At 43.5% G+C, this 14,678-nt stretch overlaps 1 protein-coding gene across 2 annotated transcripts in view; it reads left to right on the top strand.

The window, feature by feature from the left end:
• LOC138980596 (uncharacterized) overlaps positions 1 to 14,678 on the top strand; it is a 56,648-nt gene that overhangs the window by 8,876 nt on the left and 33,094 nt on the right. For both annotated transcript variants that reach the window (XM_070353503.1, XM_070353502.1), the window contains exons 4-11: positions 1,498 to 1,583; positions 3,583 to 3,674; positions 4,350 to 4,461; positions 5,901 to 6,007; positions 6,763 to 6,889; positions 8,139 to 8,259; positions 8,524 to 8,609; positions 9,070 to 9,230. In XM_070353503.1, coding sequence (XP_070209604.1) covers positions 1,498 to 1,583; positions 3,583 to 3,674; positions 4,350 to 4,461; positions 5,901 to 6,007; positions 6,763 to 6,889; positions 8,139 to 8,259; positions 8,524 to 8,609; positions 9,070 to 9,230 — 892 coding nt within the window. The remainder of the gene's footprint in view (positions 1 to 1,497; positions 1,584 to 3,582; positions 3,675 to 4,349; positions 4,462 to 5,900; positions 6,008 to 6,762; positions 6,890 to 8,138; positions 8,260 to 8,523; positions 8,610 to 9,069; positions 9,231 to 14,678) is intronic.

Below are 14,678 nucleotides of genomic sequence, written 5' to 3'. Positions count from 1 at the left end.
TGTAAAAAAAAATAAAAATTTATAAAACGATCCAAATTTACGTTTATCTTATTCTCCATCATTTGCTGATTCCAAAAACATATAAATATGTTATATTCGGATTAAAAACAAGCTCTAAAAATTAAATATATAAAAATTATTATCCAAATTAAATTGTCCAAATCAATTTAAAAACACTTTCATCTTATTCCTTGTCGGTTCCTGATTCCAAAAACATATAGATATGATATGTTTGGATTAAAAACACGCTCAGAAAGTTAAAACAAAGAGAGGTACAGAAAAGCGTGCTATCCTTCTTAGCGCAACTACTACCCCGCTCTTCTTGTCAATTTCACTGCCTTTGCCATGAGCGGTGGCCTGACGATGCTACGAGTAAAATGGCATTGCGTTTCATTCTGTGAGTTCGACAGCTACTTGACTAAATATTGTATTTTCGCCTTACGCGACTTGTTACATTTAGTCAAGTTTTGACTAAATGTTTTAACATAGAGGGGGGAATCGAGACGAGGGTCGTGGTGTATGTGTGTGTGTCTGTCTGTGTGTGTGTGTGTGTAGAGCGATTCAGACTAAACTACTGGGCCGATCTTTATGAAATTTGACATGAGAGTTCCTGGGTATGATATCCCCGGACGTTTTTTCATTTTTTCGATAAATACCTTTGATGACGTCATATCCGGCTTTTTGTAAAAGTTGTGGCGGCACTGTCACACCCTCATTTTTCAATCAAATTGATTGAAATTTTGGCAAAGCAATCTTCGACGAAGCCCGGGGTTTGGTATTGCATTTCAGCTTGGTGGCTTAAAAACTAATGAGTGAGTTTGGTCATTAAAAATCGGAAACTTGTAATTAAAATTATTTTTTTATTAAACGATCCAAAAACAATTTCATCTTATTCTTCGTCATTTTCTGATTCCAAAAACATATACATATGTTATATTTGGATTAAAAACAAGCTCTGAAAATTAAAAATATAAAAATTATGATCAAAATTAAATTTCCGAAATCGTTTTAAAAACTATTTCATCTTATTCCTTGTCGGTTCCTGATTCCAAAAACATATAGATATGATATGTTTGGATTAAAAACACGCTCAGAAAGTTAAAACGAAGAGAGGTACAGTAAAGCGTGCTATGAAGCACAGCGCAATCGCTACCGCGCCAAACAGGCTCGTCACTTTCACTGCCTTTTGCACTAGCGGCGGACTACGTTCAGTTTCATTCTGTGAGTTCCACAGCTTGACTAAATGTAGTAATTTCGCCTTACGCGACTTGTTTTTCTCTACCTCCCCCTCTTTGTATATATATATGATATGACAAAGGAATGCTGATTTGAAGGTTTTTTTTATTTTTTTTATTTGAATTCTTACTTCTAAAGCCTACACAATCGGAACAACACAGGTCTTTGAACAAAGTAGGTATTTTTAACATGAAGGAAAAATTACAGAGGTTGATTATAAGAAGGATAAATTTTATTTACAAGTGTTGTTATGATTGACAGGACAGCGCTGTCAGTGGAACAAATTATTCGTCACCTGGGGGCCATTCCAGCGACAGTGGCTGTTCTCAAAGGGCAAGTGTGTGTAGGTGAGTTGTAACTTCCAGAGACCTTAACCCCTTCACTGCCCACCCCGTATGTAATACGTGGTCATTTTCTGTTTATCGTACGCCCATAACCGTATCTCATGCGTGGGATTTGTGTCAACAACATTTCAGGACATTTCTGAAAACTAAATGGGAGGTAACCACTGTCCAAGTACTTGTAGGGGTTCTAAACACAGTTCTTTTCCATAGACCATTCGGATAAGTTACTACCACTGTGGCAGTGAAGGGGTTAAATTTGTTGTGAATAGACGATGTTGGCAAATAACTCGTGTCGGGTTTGAATGGGTTTTGAAAGAAGGAATAGAACTCCTGCTTTTATAAAGTCGAACTTGCCCATGTGACATTACAGGCCAGTCATTAACCAATCAATCAATATGAGGCTTATATCGCGCGTATTCCGTGGGTACAGTTCTAAGCGCAGGGATTTTTCTCTCTCTCTCTCTCTCTCTCTCTCTCTCTCTCTCTCTCTCTCTCTCCCTCTCTCTCTCTCTCTCTCTCTCTCTCTCCATCTCTCTCTCTCTCTCTATCTCTCTACCTCTCTCTCTCTCTCTCTCTCCCTCTCTCTCTCTCTCTCTCTCTCACTCTCTCTCTCTCTCTCTCTCTCCCTCTCTCTCTCTCTCTCTCCCTCTCTCTCTGTATAAAACACGTGGACAAGAAGCACGTGTATAAAGCTTGCCTCACTAAAAGCAAGAGTATTTACTCTTTCACAATCAAACAAACCCAACAGAGTTATTTCCGCAGTTTGTCTATTTAAAACAAATCCCTTTTTTTCTGTGTGACGCTTATTTTAAATGGTGACTCTCTTGAAGGTTAAATCTGTGCTTATTGAAAGTCAAAGAATGATGGTTTACATGTATAAATCATATGGCTATTACTGAAAGACTTTTTTCCTCCGAAAGCGGCGTATGGCTGCCTAAATGGCGGGGTAAAAACGGTCATACACGTAAAATTCCACTCGTGAAAAAAGACGAGTGTACGTGGGAGTTTCAGCCCACGAACGCAGAAGAAGAAGAAGAACTTTTCATTCTGTCTGGAGCAGTTTTAATTTCTTAATACGATGGAACCCCCTTTCTAAGGCCTTCAAAAATCTGAAAAACCAAGGTGGTTGAACAAAGGAAGTATTTTTAACATGAAGGAAAAATTACAGCGGTTATGAGCAGAAAATCTGTAGTTGCCCTGGATCATCACTCATGGAATGCCACATCCTCACAATGAGCGGTAAGTTGAATTATTTGTTTAAAAGTTAGTGCAGACTGTGAAGAATAGTGCAGCATTTATTGTGCTGTATCCACATGCTCAAGTCTGGAGAGAAAAAAAGTCTTTTGTTTGTTCGTTCATGGGCTGAAACTCCCACGGCTTTTACGTGTATGACCATTTTTACCCCGCCATTTAGGCAGCCATACGCCGCTTTCGGAGAAAGCATGCTGGGTATTTTCGTGTTTCTATAACCCACCGAACTCTGACATGGATTACAGGATCTTTTTCGTGCGCACTTGGTCTTGTGCTTGCGTGTACACACGGGGGTATTTGGACACCGAGGAGAGTCTGCACACAAAGTTGACTCTGAGAAATAAATCTCTCGCCGAACGTGGGGACGAACTCACGCTGACAGCGGCCAACTGGATACAAATCCAGCGCGCTACCGACTGAGCTACATCCCCGCCTGAAAAAAAGTCTTAAACCGAGGGGTCTTAAGAGGGGCCAGGGTTCCACTGTCCATGTTTTAGTCAAACATTTGCAAGAGAAAATCCAAAAACATTAAAAAAAATCATGCACTTGCGGTTTACCAGCAGGCGGCAGAAAAATCAGCCAGGCTAAGTTCTTGTTGTTTATTGTTTGTCTGTGCACTTAAAAGACCGTTGGGTTGACATATTTGTGACTGTAACGTAAATTTGTCAATAACAACGTTCCAACAACTTGCCTTTCTTGGTTTTTTATAATTAACATGCTGTCATTACTGGGTAGGATGATTTGCGTGCAGGATTGTCAGCTTCAGAGATCCAGTGGCTTGCAGAGAAGTCATCACAACTGGTGAAAATTTCAAGACGAGATCTTCCTGTTGTCATGGCACAGGTAAATTGACACCGGCTTCTTTTCAAATTTGAAGTGAGAATATTGCATTCTCGTTTTTATAAAGCCTCTAAATTTACTGTTGATCACGTACAGATAGATGAATTTTTGAGAATAGGTGAGACAAGAAGGATAAACTTGTTAATGGTTGCACTATACATGTATCAGCATTCCAGCCAATGTAAATTGTAAGTGTACTTATTTGCAGAACTCTTCATCCCATACCCCCTCCCCCCCCCCCCCCCCCCCCCACACACACACCCTCCCCCCACACACACAACACACACACACACACAACACACACACACACACAGCCCTACCCCTCATCCTACAACCCCTCACCCATTCTTTCTTTCTGTAGCTCTGGTATCAGTAATCATTCAAGTTAAACTCAGAATTCTGCATGATTTCTGATGTCCGAAGAAGCGCCAGCGCGTACTTTTTCATTTAAACTATGTTAAACCTACACAGTAGAACCGTCTTTTTAAGACTCCCTCCCTTTTAAGGCCAGATTTTTTCAGATTTTCTGTTCATAACCTCTATACATTTACCCCAATTTTAAGACTACCTTAATTTTAAGACTTGATTTTTTTAAATTGTCAGAGGCCTTGAAAGGGGGGTTCCACTGTATCCTCTTTGCTGTTTAGAAAACCTTCATTTTTTTAAAATCATTTGCAGGGTCTCAGTGGCGGTACCACAGTGTCAGGAACCATGATAGCAGCTCACAAGGCGGGCATTCCCATTTTTGCCACAGGGGGGATAGGAGGCGTGCACAGAGGGGTGGAAGAAAGTATGTGTATTATAAAAGCTCAAGTAGCCTGTGTTTAAATGCAAAGTTGACTGTTCTAAATGCTAACAAAAAGAACTCTCACTTACTCTAATACACATGTTGTATGCATTTAGAGCACTGTCTTCTCTTTGTTTGTCAGATATCATCAGATCTTATGTTTTAAATGCTTTCATTGTATATCTAAACAACGAAGTGACTGTGGTAAGATGAACAAAGTTAAAAAAAAAAAAGGATTACTGTACTCACCGATACAAGAACGACACAAGACGATACGCATTTTCGCTTATGAAAGCTTCATCAGGAAAAACAAGAACACAAAAGACAACAAAAAGCACGTGTTGCGTCTGCTTTTTGTTGTCTTTTGTGTTCTTGTTTTTCCTGATGAAGCTTTCATAAGCAAAAATTCATACCGTCTTGTGTTGCGTCTGCTTTTTGTTGTCTTTTGTGTTCTTGTTTTTCCTGATGAAGCTTTCATAAGCGAAAATTCATACCGTCTTGTGTTGCGTCTGCTTTTTGTTGTCTTTTGTGTTCTTGTTTTTCCTGATGAAGCTTTCATAAGCGAAAATTCATATCGTCTTGTGTTGCGTCTGCTTTTTGTTGTCTTTTGTGTTCTTGTTTTTCCTAATGAAGCTTTCATAAGCGAAAATTTGTATCGTCTTGTGTCGTTCTTGTATTGGTGAGTACAGTACTCCTTTGTTTTTTTAACTTTCTTTCATTGTATTAAAAGTGTTGCACATTATTCTTACTATGTAAACAAGTATGCATGACGAAAGAAAGCTTTTTCTTCTTCTTCTTCTTCTTCTTCTTCTTCTTCTTCTTCTTCTTCTTCTTCTTCTTCTTCTTCTTCTTCTTCTTCTTCTTCTTCTTCTTCTTCTTCGTTCATGGGCTGAAACTCCCAGGTTCATTCATGTTTTTGCACAAGTGGGTTTTTATGTTTATGACCGTTTTAACCCCTGTGACTATAAGTTTGCTAGGGCGGGGATGTAGCTCAGTCGGTAGCGCGCTGGATTTGTATCCAGTTGGCCGCTGTTAGCGTGAGTTCGTCCCCACGTTCGGCGAGAGATTTATTTCTCAGAGTCAACTTTGTGTGCAGACTCTCCTCGGTGTCCGAACACCCCCGTGTGTACACGCAAGCACAAGACCAAGTGCGCACGAAAAAGATCCTGTAATCCATGTCAGAGTTCGGTGGGTTATAGAAACACGAAAATACCCAGCATGCTTCCTCCGAAAGCGGCGTATGGCTGCCTAAATGGCGGGGTAAAAACGGTCATACACGTAAAAGCCGTGGGAGGTTCAGCCCATGAACGAACAAACAAACAAACCCCTGTGACTATAAGTTTGCTAAAGTTCTCTTGAGGTATTCAGCCCGAATTTGGTCAAAAGACCACAAACATGTACTCACGTGTATCAGTTTGAAATGTCTTTTTTCATTGTTTCAGCTCTAGATGTGAGTGCTGACCTGAGGGAGTTGGGGAGAACACCTGTTGCCGTGGTTTCAGCCGGCGTCAAATCTATCCTGGACATTCCACGTACACTGGAGTACCTGGTGAGAGTTTTTATTTCACTTGCTGTGGTAATTCTCCTTGTAGCCATGTTTTTTGCTTGCACACACACACACACACACACACACACACACACACACACACACACACACACACACACACTCTTTCAAACAAGACTGGGTGGCCGAGTGGTAACGCACTTGCGCTCGGAAGCGAGAGGTTGCGAGTTCGACCCTGGGTCAGGGCGTTAGCAATTTTCTCCCCCCTTTCCTAACCTAGGTAGTAGGTTCAAGTGCTAGTCTTTCGGATGAGACGAAAAACCGAGGTCCCTTCGTGTACACTACATTGGGGTGTGCACGTTAAAGATCCCACGATTGACAAAAGGGTCTTTCCTGGCAAAATTGTATAGGCATAGATAAAAAAAAATGTCCACCAAAATACCCATGTGACTTGGAATAATAGGCCGTGAAAAGTAGGATATGCGCCGAAATGGCTGCGATCTGCTGGTCGATGTGAATGCGTGATGTATTGTGTAAAAAAATTCCATCTCACACGGCATAAATAGATCCCTGCGCCTTAAGTCCGAGTCTAGAGATACGCGCGCGATATAAGACTTCATATAACAAACACTCACTTGCATTTTGGTGAGAAATCTTTTTTTTTTCCTCTCCTTTCATGAGCTATTTACAGTTGCTTTCAATCCTGCTGTTCGAAATTTGTATTCATATCAGACAAATTTTAAGTGTGTATCATTATGAATTAGCAAATAACATTTCTTTCTATTTTTGTTTATTCCAAGGAAACAGAAGGAGTGTGTGTGGTGACGTATGGACCAAATGCAGATTTCCCAGCATTCTTTGCCCCCAGCAGCGGTCACAACGCCCCCTATCATGTCAATTCTCCAGATGATGCAGCGGATATTATTGGTCTGTCACAATTTCAAAGTATTTTGCTAGAATTAGGTACAGGCCCTCTATTCTTCTTCGTTCATTGGCTGAAACTCCAACGTTCACTAATGTTTTTGCACATACGGTTTTTGAGTCACTTGAGAAAAAGTGACTCTATGTAATCGGTCAGTGTTAGTCTGTCCGGCCGGCCGGCCGGCCGTCCGTAGACACCACCTTAACGTTGGACTTTTCTCGGAAACTATCAAAGCGATCGGGCTCATATTTTGTTTAGTCGTGACCTCCAATGACCTCTACACTTTAACGATGGTTTCGTTGACCTTTGACCTTTTTCAAGGTCACAGGTCAGCGTCAAAGGAAAAATTAGACATTTTATATCTTTGACAAAGTTCATCGGATGTGATTGAAACTTTGTAGGATTATTCTTTACATCAAAGTATTTACATCTGTAGCCTTTTACGAACGTTATCAGAAAAACAAGGGAGATAACTAGCCTTTTCTGTTCGGCAACACACAACTTAACGTTGGGCTTTTCTCGGAAACTATAAAAGTGACCGGGCTCAAATTTTATGTGAACGTGACTCATTGTGTTGTGAATAGCAATTTCTTCCTGTCCATCTGATGCCTCATATAATATTCAGAACTGCGAAAGTGACTCGATCGAGCGTTTGCTCTTCTTGTTTTTATTTTCATTACTTTATTGTTCCATTGCTGGGAAATTCGGGTCGCTTCCTCCCAGTGGAAAGCTAGCAGCAACGGAGTCGCGCTACCCAGGTGTCTGCGTGTTTAGGTGTATTCAGCCACCTGCACTTATGGCAGAATGACCAAGGTCTTTTACGTGCCATTGTGATGACACGGGGGTGGGACATGGCTTCCGTCTCTGGGTCTGCACATAAAGTTGACCCGTGTCCGTCCCGGCCCGAATTCGAACCTGCGACCTTCCGATCACAAGTCCAGTGCTCTACCAATTGAGCTACAGGGCCCCCAAGAAATGAGCAATATAAGCAGGTATTTGAGAGTTAGGAATGTAAAGTCTGCATTTTTGAAAGTGCAAATTTTAACAAATGTGACCCTCCACCACTCAAACAGTTTTCGCTCTTTTCTGAAACGGTTTTCACCACTGGGTAGAGCATAAAAAACTCTTTAGGAAAATGTAAAAATATGAAAACCATGCAAAGGTGACATGTGACTCATTCCGTGGTGGAGGGTCACAAATATGGATTTCAAGTCTTGCTCCTCCAATATATATCAGTTTGTTGTCGACTTGCAGACGCCAGTCTTCAATCTAAGCTTCAAAGTGGAATGCTGTTTGGCGTTCCTGTCCCGGAAGAGTTTGCTGCATCAGGGGAGATGATTGAACATGCTATTCACAAAGCTGTGAAGGCTGCCAAGTAAGCATAATCATTAATAATTGTCTGCACTTTTTGTGCAACGTCTGGTTGTTGCTGTTGCTGTTTTCTTCTTCGTCTGCTTCTTTATTCTTTTCATTCTTCTTTGGAGCTGTAGCCCAGTAGAACAACCAGCTACAATACTTGCCTACTTGTGATTTATTTTGAAAACCCTTTGCTATCGTGCAATTTCATGTTGTGATGTACAGGGTTTTTTATGATTCTAAAGAATACTTGTCAACTTAGTTATTTTTCTTTTGTCTTCAGGAGGTTAGGGGTCAAAGGTAAAGAGGTCACCCCGTTCATCCTTCAACAAGTCTATGAAATCACCGAAGGGGCTTCACTTGGAGCCAGTATCCTTAAATAGTGGAGAAGGGGGAGGGGGGGAGGGGGGAGGGGGGGGGGGAGGGGTTCCGCTGTTCTATATTAGGGGGCCTTGTAGCTCAGTGGGTAGAGCACTGGACTTGTGATCCTAGGTTCACGGGTTCGAATCCGGGCCGGGCCGGACACGGGTCAATTTGATGTGCTGACTCGGAGACGGTATCCATGTTCCACCCTCGAGTCACCACTGTGGCACATAAAAGACCTCGGTCATTCTGCCATAAGTGCAGGTGGCTGATTACACCTAAACACGCAGACACCTGGGTAGCGCGACTCTGCTGCTGCTAGCTTTCCACCGGGAGGAAGCAAACCGAATTTCCAAACAATGGGACAATAAAGTAATGGATTTGAAAAACAATATGGTCGTGACTTCAGAAGTAGGGAGATATTTACAAACGAAACTTCCAGACATTTTTCTTAACAATACCACAGATATTGCCCTCATCGAGAACAATGCCAAAGTGGCAGCTCAGATTGCTGTGGCTTTGTCACGCAAGAAAAATGGAACACAGAGGAGGGCACCTTCTGCAACTTTTCCAGGAGTTAGCTCCCCTCCTTCAGCTGGCTTTTCAGACTCTGTTGCAAAGAAACCAGTAAGTCGGAGATAAAGAATCAAGTTTAGTTGTGGGTAGCGCTATGTTGTAAGATTTGTGCATAGGTGTCAACCTATCATTGGTGTTGCCCTTATATGAGGCCTTCCAAAACCGTATTAGACAGCTCAAGACCTTATAAAATTGTATTGTGCCCACGTGTTGAAAAATGGCTCTTCAGGTCGTAAAATCCAGAGGCACGCACTTTCACATGTTTCCTGCATGGGACACAAAACGAGTAGTCTGGGCCTTCTGATGAAGATTTAATCCATCCAGCGTATGCACCGTTGTTAAAAATTGGGCTCTCCCACTCTTTAAGATGTCGTCCGGATCCACTTTGCGATGTAGTTTTCAGCTTTTTAGCTGGAGGATAACTTTGCGATGCCATGCTTGTTGATCGACGCTTGATAGAATGTACCGGAAACCGGAAGTGATTTATAGGAAGTCAAGTGGAAAAAGAGTCTGAGTATGCGCAATGACAACGTTTGAGATTCGTCTGCATGAAAGCGTCGATCGTTGTCTCTCAATCTCCATTGTTATCATTCATTTTAACTTTGCTGTAATTTTTTCTTTTCGCCGTATATTCTTCTTTTGCCCGTATAGATTTTCCTATACACCGTATTGGGTAAAAAATGCATTTTTCCCGTACAGCAATACGGCCAAACCGTATAGGTTGACACCTATGTTTGTGAGATGGGCATTTCAGAGTGATGAATTGATTGATTGGTTGATGAGTGCATAGGTTAGTGTGTAGGGGGGGGGGGGGGGGGGGTGGAGTTGAAAGTATATATATAGTTGGTCAGTGACTTGGTTTGTTCGTTTCTGCAAATTTATTACTTTAAATTCTTTAATTCTATGATTTGATCAGTTTATCCTCTTGTTGTGAAATTGATTTATACCCAAAAAAAGTAACTCACAAAATGGTTTGCATATTGTTCTCCGTTTTCATCTTTTCATCTTCTCAGTGATGTTTTACACCTTTATTGTGATAATTCGGTGGTTGTTTTCCCTGTGATATTTTACACCTTTATTGTGATAATTCGGTGGTTGTTTTCCCTGTGATATTTTACACCTTTATTGTGATAATTCGGTGGTTGTTTTCCCTGTGATATTTTACACCTTTATTGTGATAATTCGGTGGTTGTTTTCCCTGTGATATTTTACACCTTTATTGTGATAATTCGGTGGTTGTTTTCCCTGTGATATTTTACACCTTTATTGTGATAATTCGGTGGTTGTTTTCCCTGTGATATTTTACACCTTTATTGTGATAATTCGGTGGTTGTTTTCCCTGTGATGTTTTTATTTCACAGACCTGCTTGCTTATTTGTTTGTCAGTAAATACAAAGGAACTTGGTAAGCTGTGTGGAGTTTGGGTTTTATAACATGTTTGCTGTTGACTTTATTATTTTGAATTGTTTTTACTTATTCATTAATTTCATTAGGATTTTGTCTAACTTGGGCATCAACAGATGATTAATTCACTGAACAACCACATAGCTTTTCATCACAGAAAGCTTCCTTCTCGTGTGCATTTACACTAACACAGATCTGTCTTGACTTTTATTATTATTATATGGAGTCTTATATCGCGCGCGTATCTCCAGACTCGGACTCAAGGCGCAGGGATCTATTTATGCCGTGTGAGATGGAATTTTGTACACAATACATCACGCATTCACATCGACCAGCAGATCGCAGCCATTTCGGCGCATATCCTACTTTTCACGGCCTATTATTCCAAGTCACACGGGTATTTTGGTGGACATTTTTTATCTATGCCAATACAATTTTGCCAGGAAAGACCCTTTTGTCAATCGTGGGATCTTTAACGTGCACACCCCAATGTAGTGTACACGAAGGTACCTCGGTTTTTCGTCTCATCATGACTTTTACATGGGATAGGAGCATCCTGTATGCACTTTGAATACCCCCCGCGGGTTAGGGGGAGTCCCATATTGGTTGGGACGAGAAAGAAATTACCCGATGCTAACCAGCATGTCGTAAGAGGCGACTAACAGGTTCTGTTTCTCCTTTTACCCTTGTTAAGTGTTTCTTGTATAGAATATAGTCAATGTTTGTAAAGATTTTAGTCAAGCAGTATGTAAGAAATGTTACGTCCTTTGTACTGGAAACTTGCATTCTCCCAGTAAGGTCATATATTGTACTACGTTGCAAGCCCCTGGAGCAATTTTTTTATTAGTGCTTTTGTGAACAAGAAAGAATTAACAAGTGGCTCTATCCCATCTCCCCCCTTTCCCCTATCCCATCTCCCCCCTTCCCCCGTCGCGATATAACCTTGAATGGTTGAAAACGACGTTAAACACCAACTAAAGAAAGAAAAGAATGCACTTTGAATCAACAGCTTTGCTGTTACCTGTGCAGAGAGAGAAATATTTTTATTAATTTAAATGAAAGGAAAACACACCAGTAACCAGGTTAGGTACGTTTACATCTATTATCAATATTTCGGCACGTCACTGCCTTCTTCGGAATGGTGTATTCATTCATTTTGCGGATTTACATAGGTGTCAATAAAGAAATCAATTCAGCAAGAACTTATTTTTTATAATGTACGGAAGCAACGATGTTGTTGATTTTTGGTGTGTTGGAGGATGTTCCCCTGAGGAAAAAAAGTAAGCGGATCTATAATGCTGATCTGCAAAACTGTCTCTTCGAGGATGAATGTTTATTAAATTACATATTATTACCCAACTCACATATAGCAATTAACTCTAGTTCAGTGCTGGTAACGCTGTACGCGTTCCCCTTGGTAACAAGGGAGACCACCCTAAAAAAGAGTGATCCATCCCATAATATCAGACCGATGTCCGGTCCAACATCCGTATGCGTGCGCATACGCCGCCATTTGTATCATTCTCTCTCAGCGGTTCAACTGGGAAGGACGCTCCTGATGTACGCTCCTGCTGTCTTCAGCATTTTGTCATAGTCTTTGGCTTTGGCATCTCCCCTTGGTCGTCGCCTAGCTGTTCACCTTTACCTACTTGTGTGGTGAGATCTTTCCGTTTTGTTATAACTTTAGCGACGTTTTCGTCGCTCGTTTTGTACTTGTGAAATTTTTCTGAAATTGTTTTTCTTTGAAATTTTTCGTGAGTTCTTTCGCTATGGCGGAGGCTGCGCTTGTTGATAGCGTGAATAGGAAGCCGAGTTCGAGGCAGGTGCCTGACGATTCGCCTCCTAAACGTAGCTCGAAGAGAGAGAAGGGCGCAGGAAAATCCGCGTCTGTTTCTTCTGATTCAACTTCTGTTAAATCTCCCGTGTTAGCAGACGTCAGTTTAACTTCCGGTCAGGCTTGTTTACGTTCTGGCAAGAGTGGCGGTTCGCGCAAAAGAACTTCTTCTTCTGCTTCTGCTTCTGCTTCAACTTCAGATGGCTGCCCTGGGTTAGCGCCAGCTGAAGTTGCGTCTTTATTGTTGACTTTGAGCGCTCAAGTTTCGACACTTGCGTCGGAATTATCTTCCACTAGGGAGGAATTACGTGCGCTCCCGTCGGGTGTTTCTGATGTTCTCTCCTTAGCACAGGTACGGCAGTCTCCTGCAGTTCCGGCTTCGACTTCCGCTTTGCCTTCGGCGACTGTGACTCGGGCGGATGTCCATGCTTCGCAGGATGGGAGTACCAAGTTGGTGTCTCTCCTTTGTGGTACACCAGTTCAAGGTATGTCTACACCGCTTGCCGGTGTGCGAGCTCAGGGGGCTCTCTCTGGCGTTGGTAGTCGTGAGAGTTCCCACGAGCAGCGAAAGGACGAACGCCTCCGTACGTCTCTTTATGAGAATATCGGGGACCGTTTTAGTCCTCTTCCGCCCGGGGGGCAGGAAGTGGTCGGTTCTGCCGACGATAAACTGTCTGATGTTCTGCCTCCTGGCTCCGAGCTTGATCTCGAGTCGGAGTGTAGGGCGGAAGACGGGGATGCCTCAGTGGTAGAGGATTCCCAACTGAATTTGCCCGTGAAGCTGTCAGCCGCAGTGGCGCTGGCGGCGGAAACGGCGTTCAGATACTTTCCGGAAGGGGTGGTGAAGGACAAGGCTCAGCTTCACCCACCTCGTTCTGCTTTTGACGATTTCCGGAGTGCTCAGGAGCAACGGCCTCGCTACCGCTTCCGGGAATCGTCAACTATTGCCTATGAAATGGCTAACGTCTTGTGTGGTAAACGCAAACCGGCGGTGCCGTTGTTGGTTCAGCACGGCGAGGCCCCGGAAGACGTTGTTTCTTGGCTGGCTCAGCCTGGGGCTCGGGCTGCTTCCGGTGTTCCGAAGTTCAAGCTCACCCCTTATCCTGTGAATCTGATTGACTCTTTTGCTCTGCCGTCAGGGGCACTTCCGGTGACGCCGGAACTTGCTGCTTTGAGAGAGGACGGGTACAATAGGGATAGAGTTGTCCCATGTACTGACGGTTCTCTCACAGCTGTGGAGGAAGTTGGAAGGTCTTTGCTGGAGCTCACGTCCGTGTCGGAGTCTCTGCAAAGGTCTTTATCCAGATCGATTGCCACATCTCTTGATCCTTTTGAATTTCGGTTTGATGCGTCGCCGACAGATGTTTCAACACTGCTGGCTACTCTGGGCAAGGTGACTAGAGAACAGGTTACTTTGTCTGCCCGGCTGTATACTCACGCGGTGCTTTCAAGGAGATCAGCCTTCTTGACGGGGTCCAGATTTCGGGACACCGCGACTGTGGAGAGGCTGAAGGTCTCCCCTTTTGCTGAGGGGTCTCTCTTAGGGCAGGCGTCTTTCGATGCACTCCAGAAAGAGACGCAGGACGCGCGGGATGTAGCGATCGCGCGTTTGGCTTCACAGGGCTTCCAGAAGCCTCAGGGCAAGTCTCAGACTCAGGCGTTTTCTTCTGCTAAGCCTCAGACGTCTTCGTCAGGTGGTGGGAAGGCCCAGAAGCAGTCATTCTCCTCCAGGGGTAGGGGGCGTGGAGCTCCTTACCCTAAGAGGGGTCAGTCTTTCGGGGGTTCCAGGGGGTCGGGGCGTAAGCCTCACCCCCAATGAAACTTCCCCGAACAACACATCCCGGTGGCCCCCGCACTAGTTGTAGCGGGCGGCCCGTCCAGGGCCCTTTCTTCCTGGCTGCAACTGGTGGCCAGCAAGTGGGTCACGGGGATAGTGTGTTCGGGGTTCCGGCTTCTCTGGTCAGGGCAGAAGGCTCCCCTGGTCAGGATAATCCCTCCCTGCAGGGCGCCAAAGGATTTGGTGGCACGGAACGCGGTCCAGGAGGAGGTCTCGGCTCTGCTGCTCAAGGGAGCTATAGAGGAGGTCTTGGACGCGCGGTCCCCGGGGTTTTACGGCAGACTTTTTGTAGTGCCGAAAGCCTCGGGGGCGTGGAGGCCCGTGTTAGATCTTTCTCCTTTGAACAAGTTTCTGAGAGTAATCAAGTTTACCATGGAAACTCCAACTTCGGTTCGGGAGGCCTTACGGCCGGGAGATTGGGCAA

Source organism: Littorina saxatilis, linkage group LG11 (genome assembly GCF_037325665.1).
Source record: "Littorina saxatilis isolate snail1 linkage group LG11, US_GU_Lsax_2.0, whole genome shotgun sequence".
Classification (NCBI taxonomy): domain Eukaryota; kingdom Metazoa; phylum Mollusca; class Gastropoda; order Littorinimorpha; family Littorinidae; genus Littorina; species Littorina saxatilis.
Note: the sequence above shows the minus strand (reverse complement) of the source record. Positions and strands in the feature narration are given on the sequence as shown.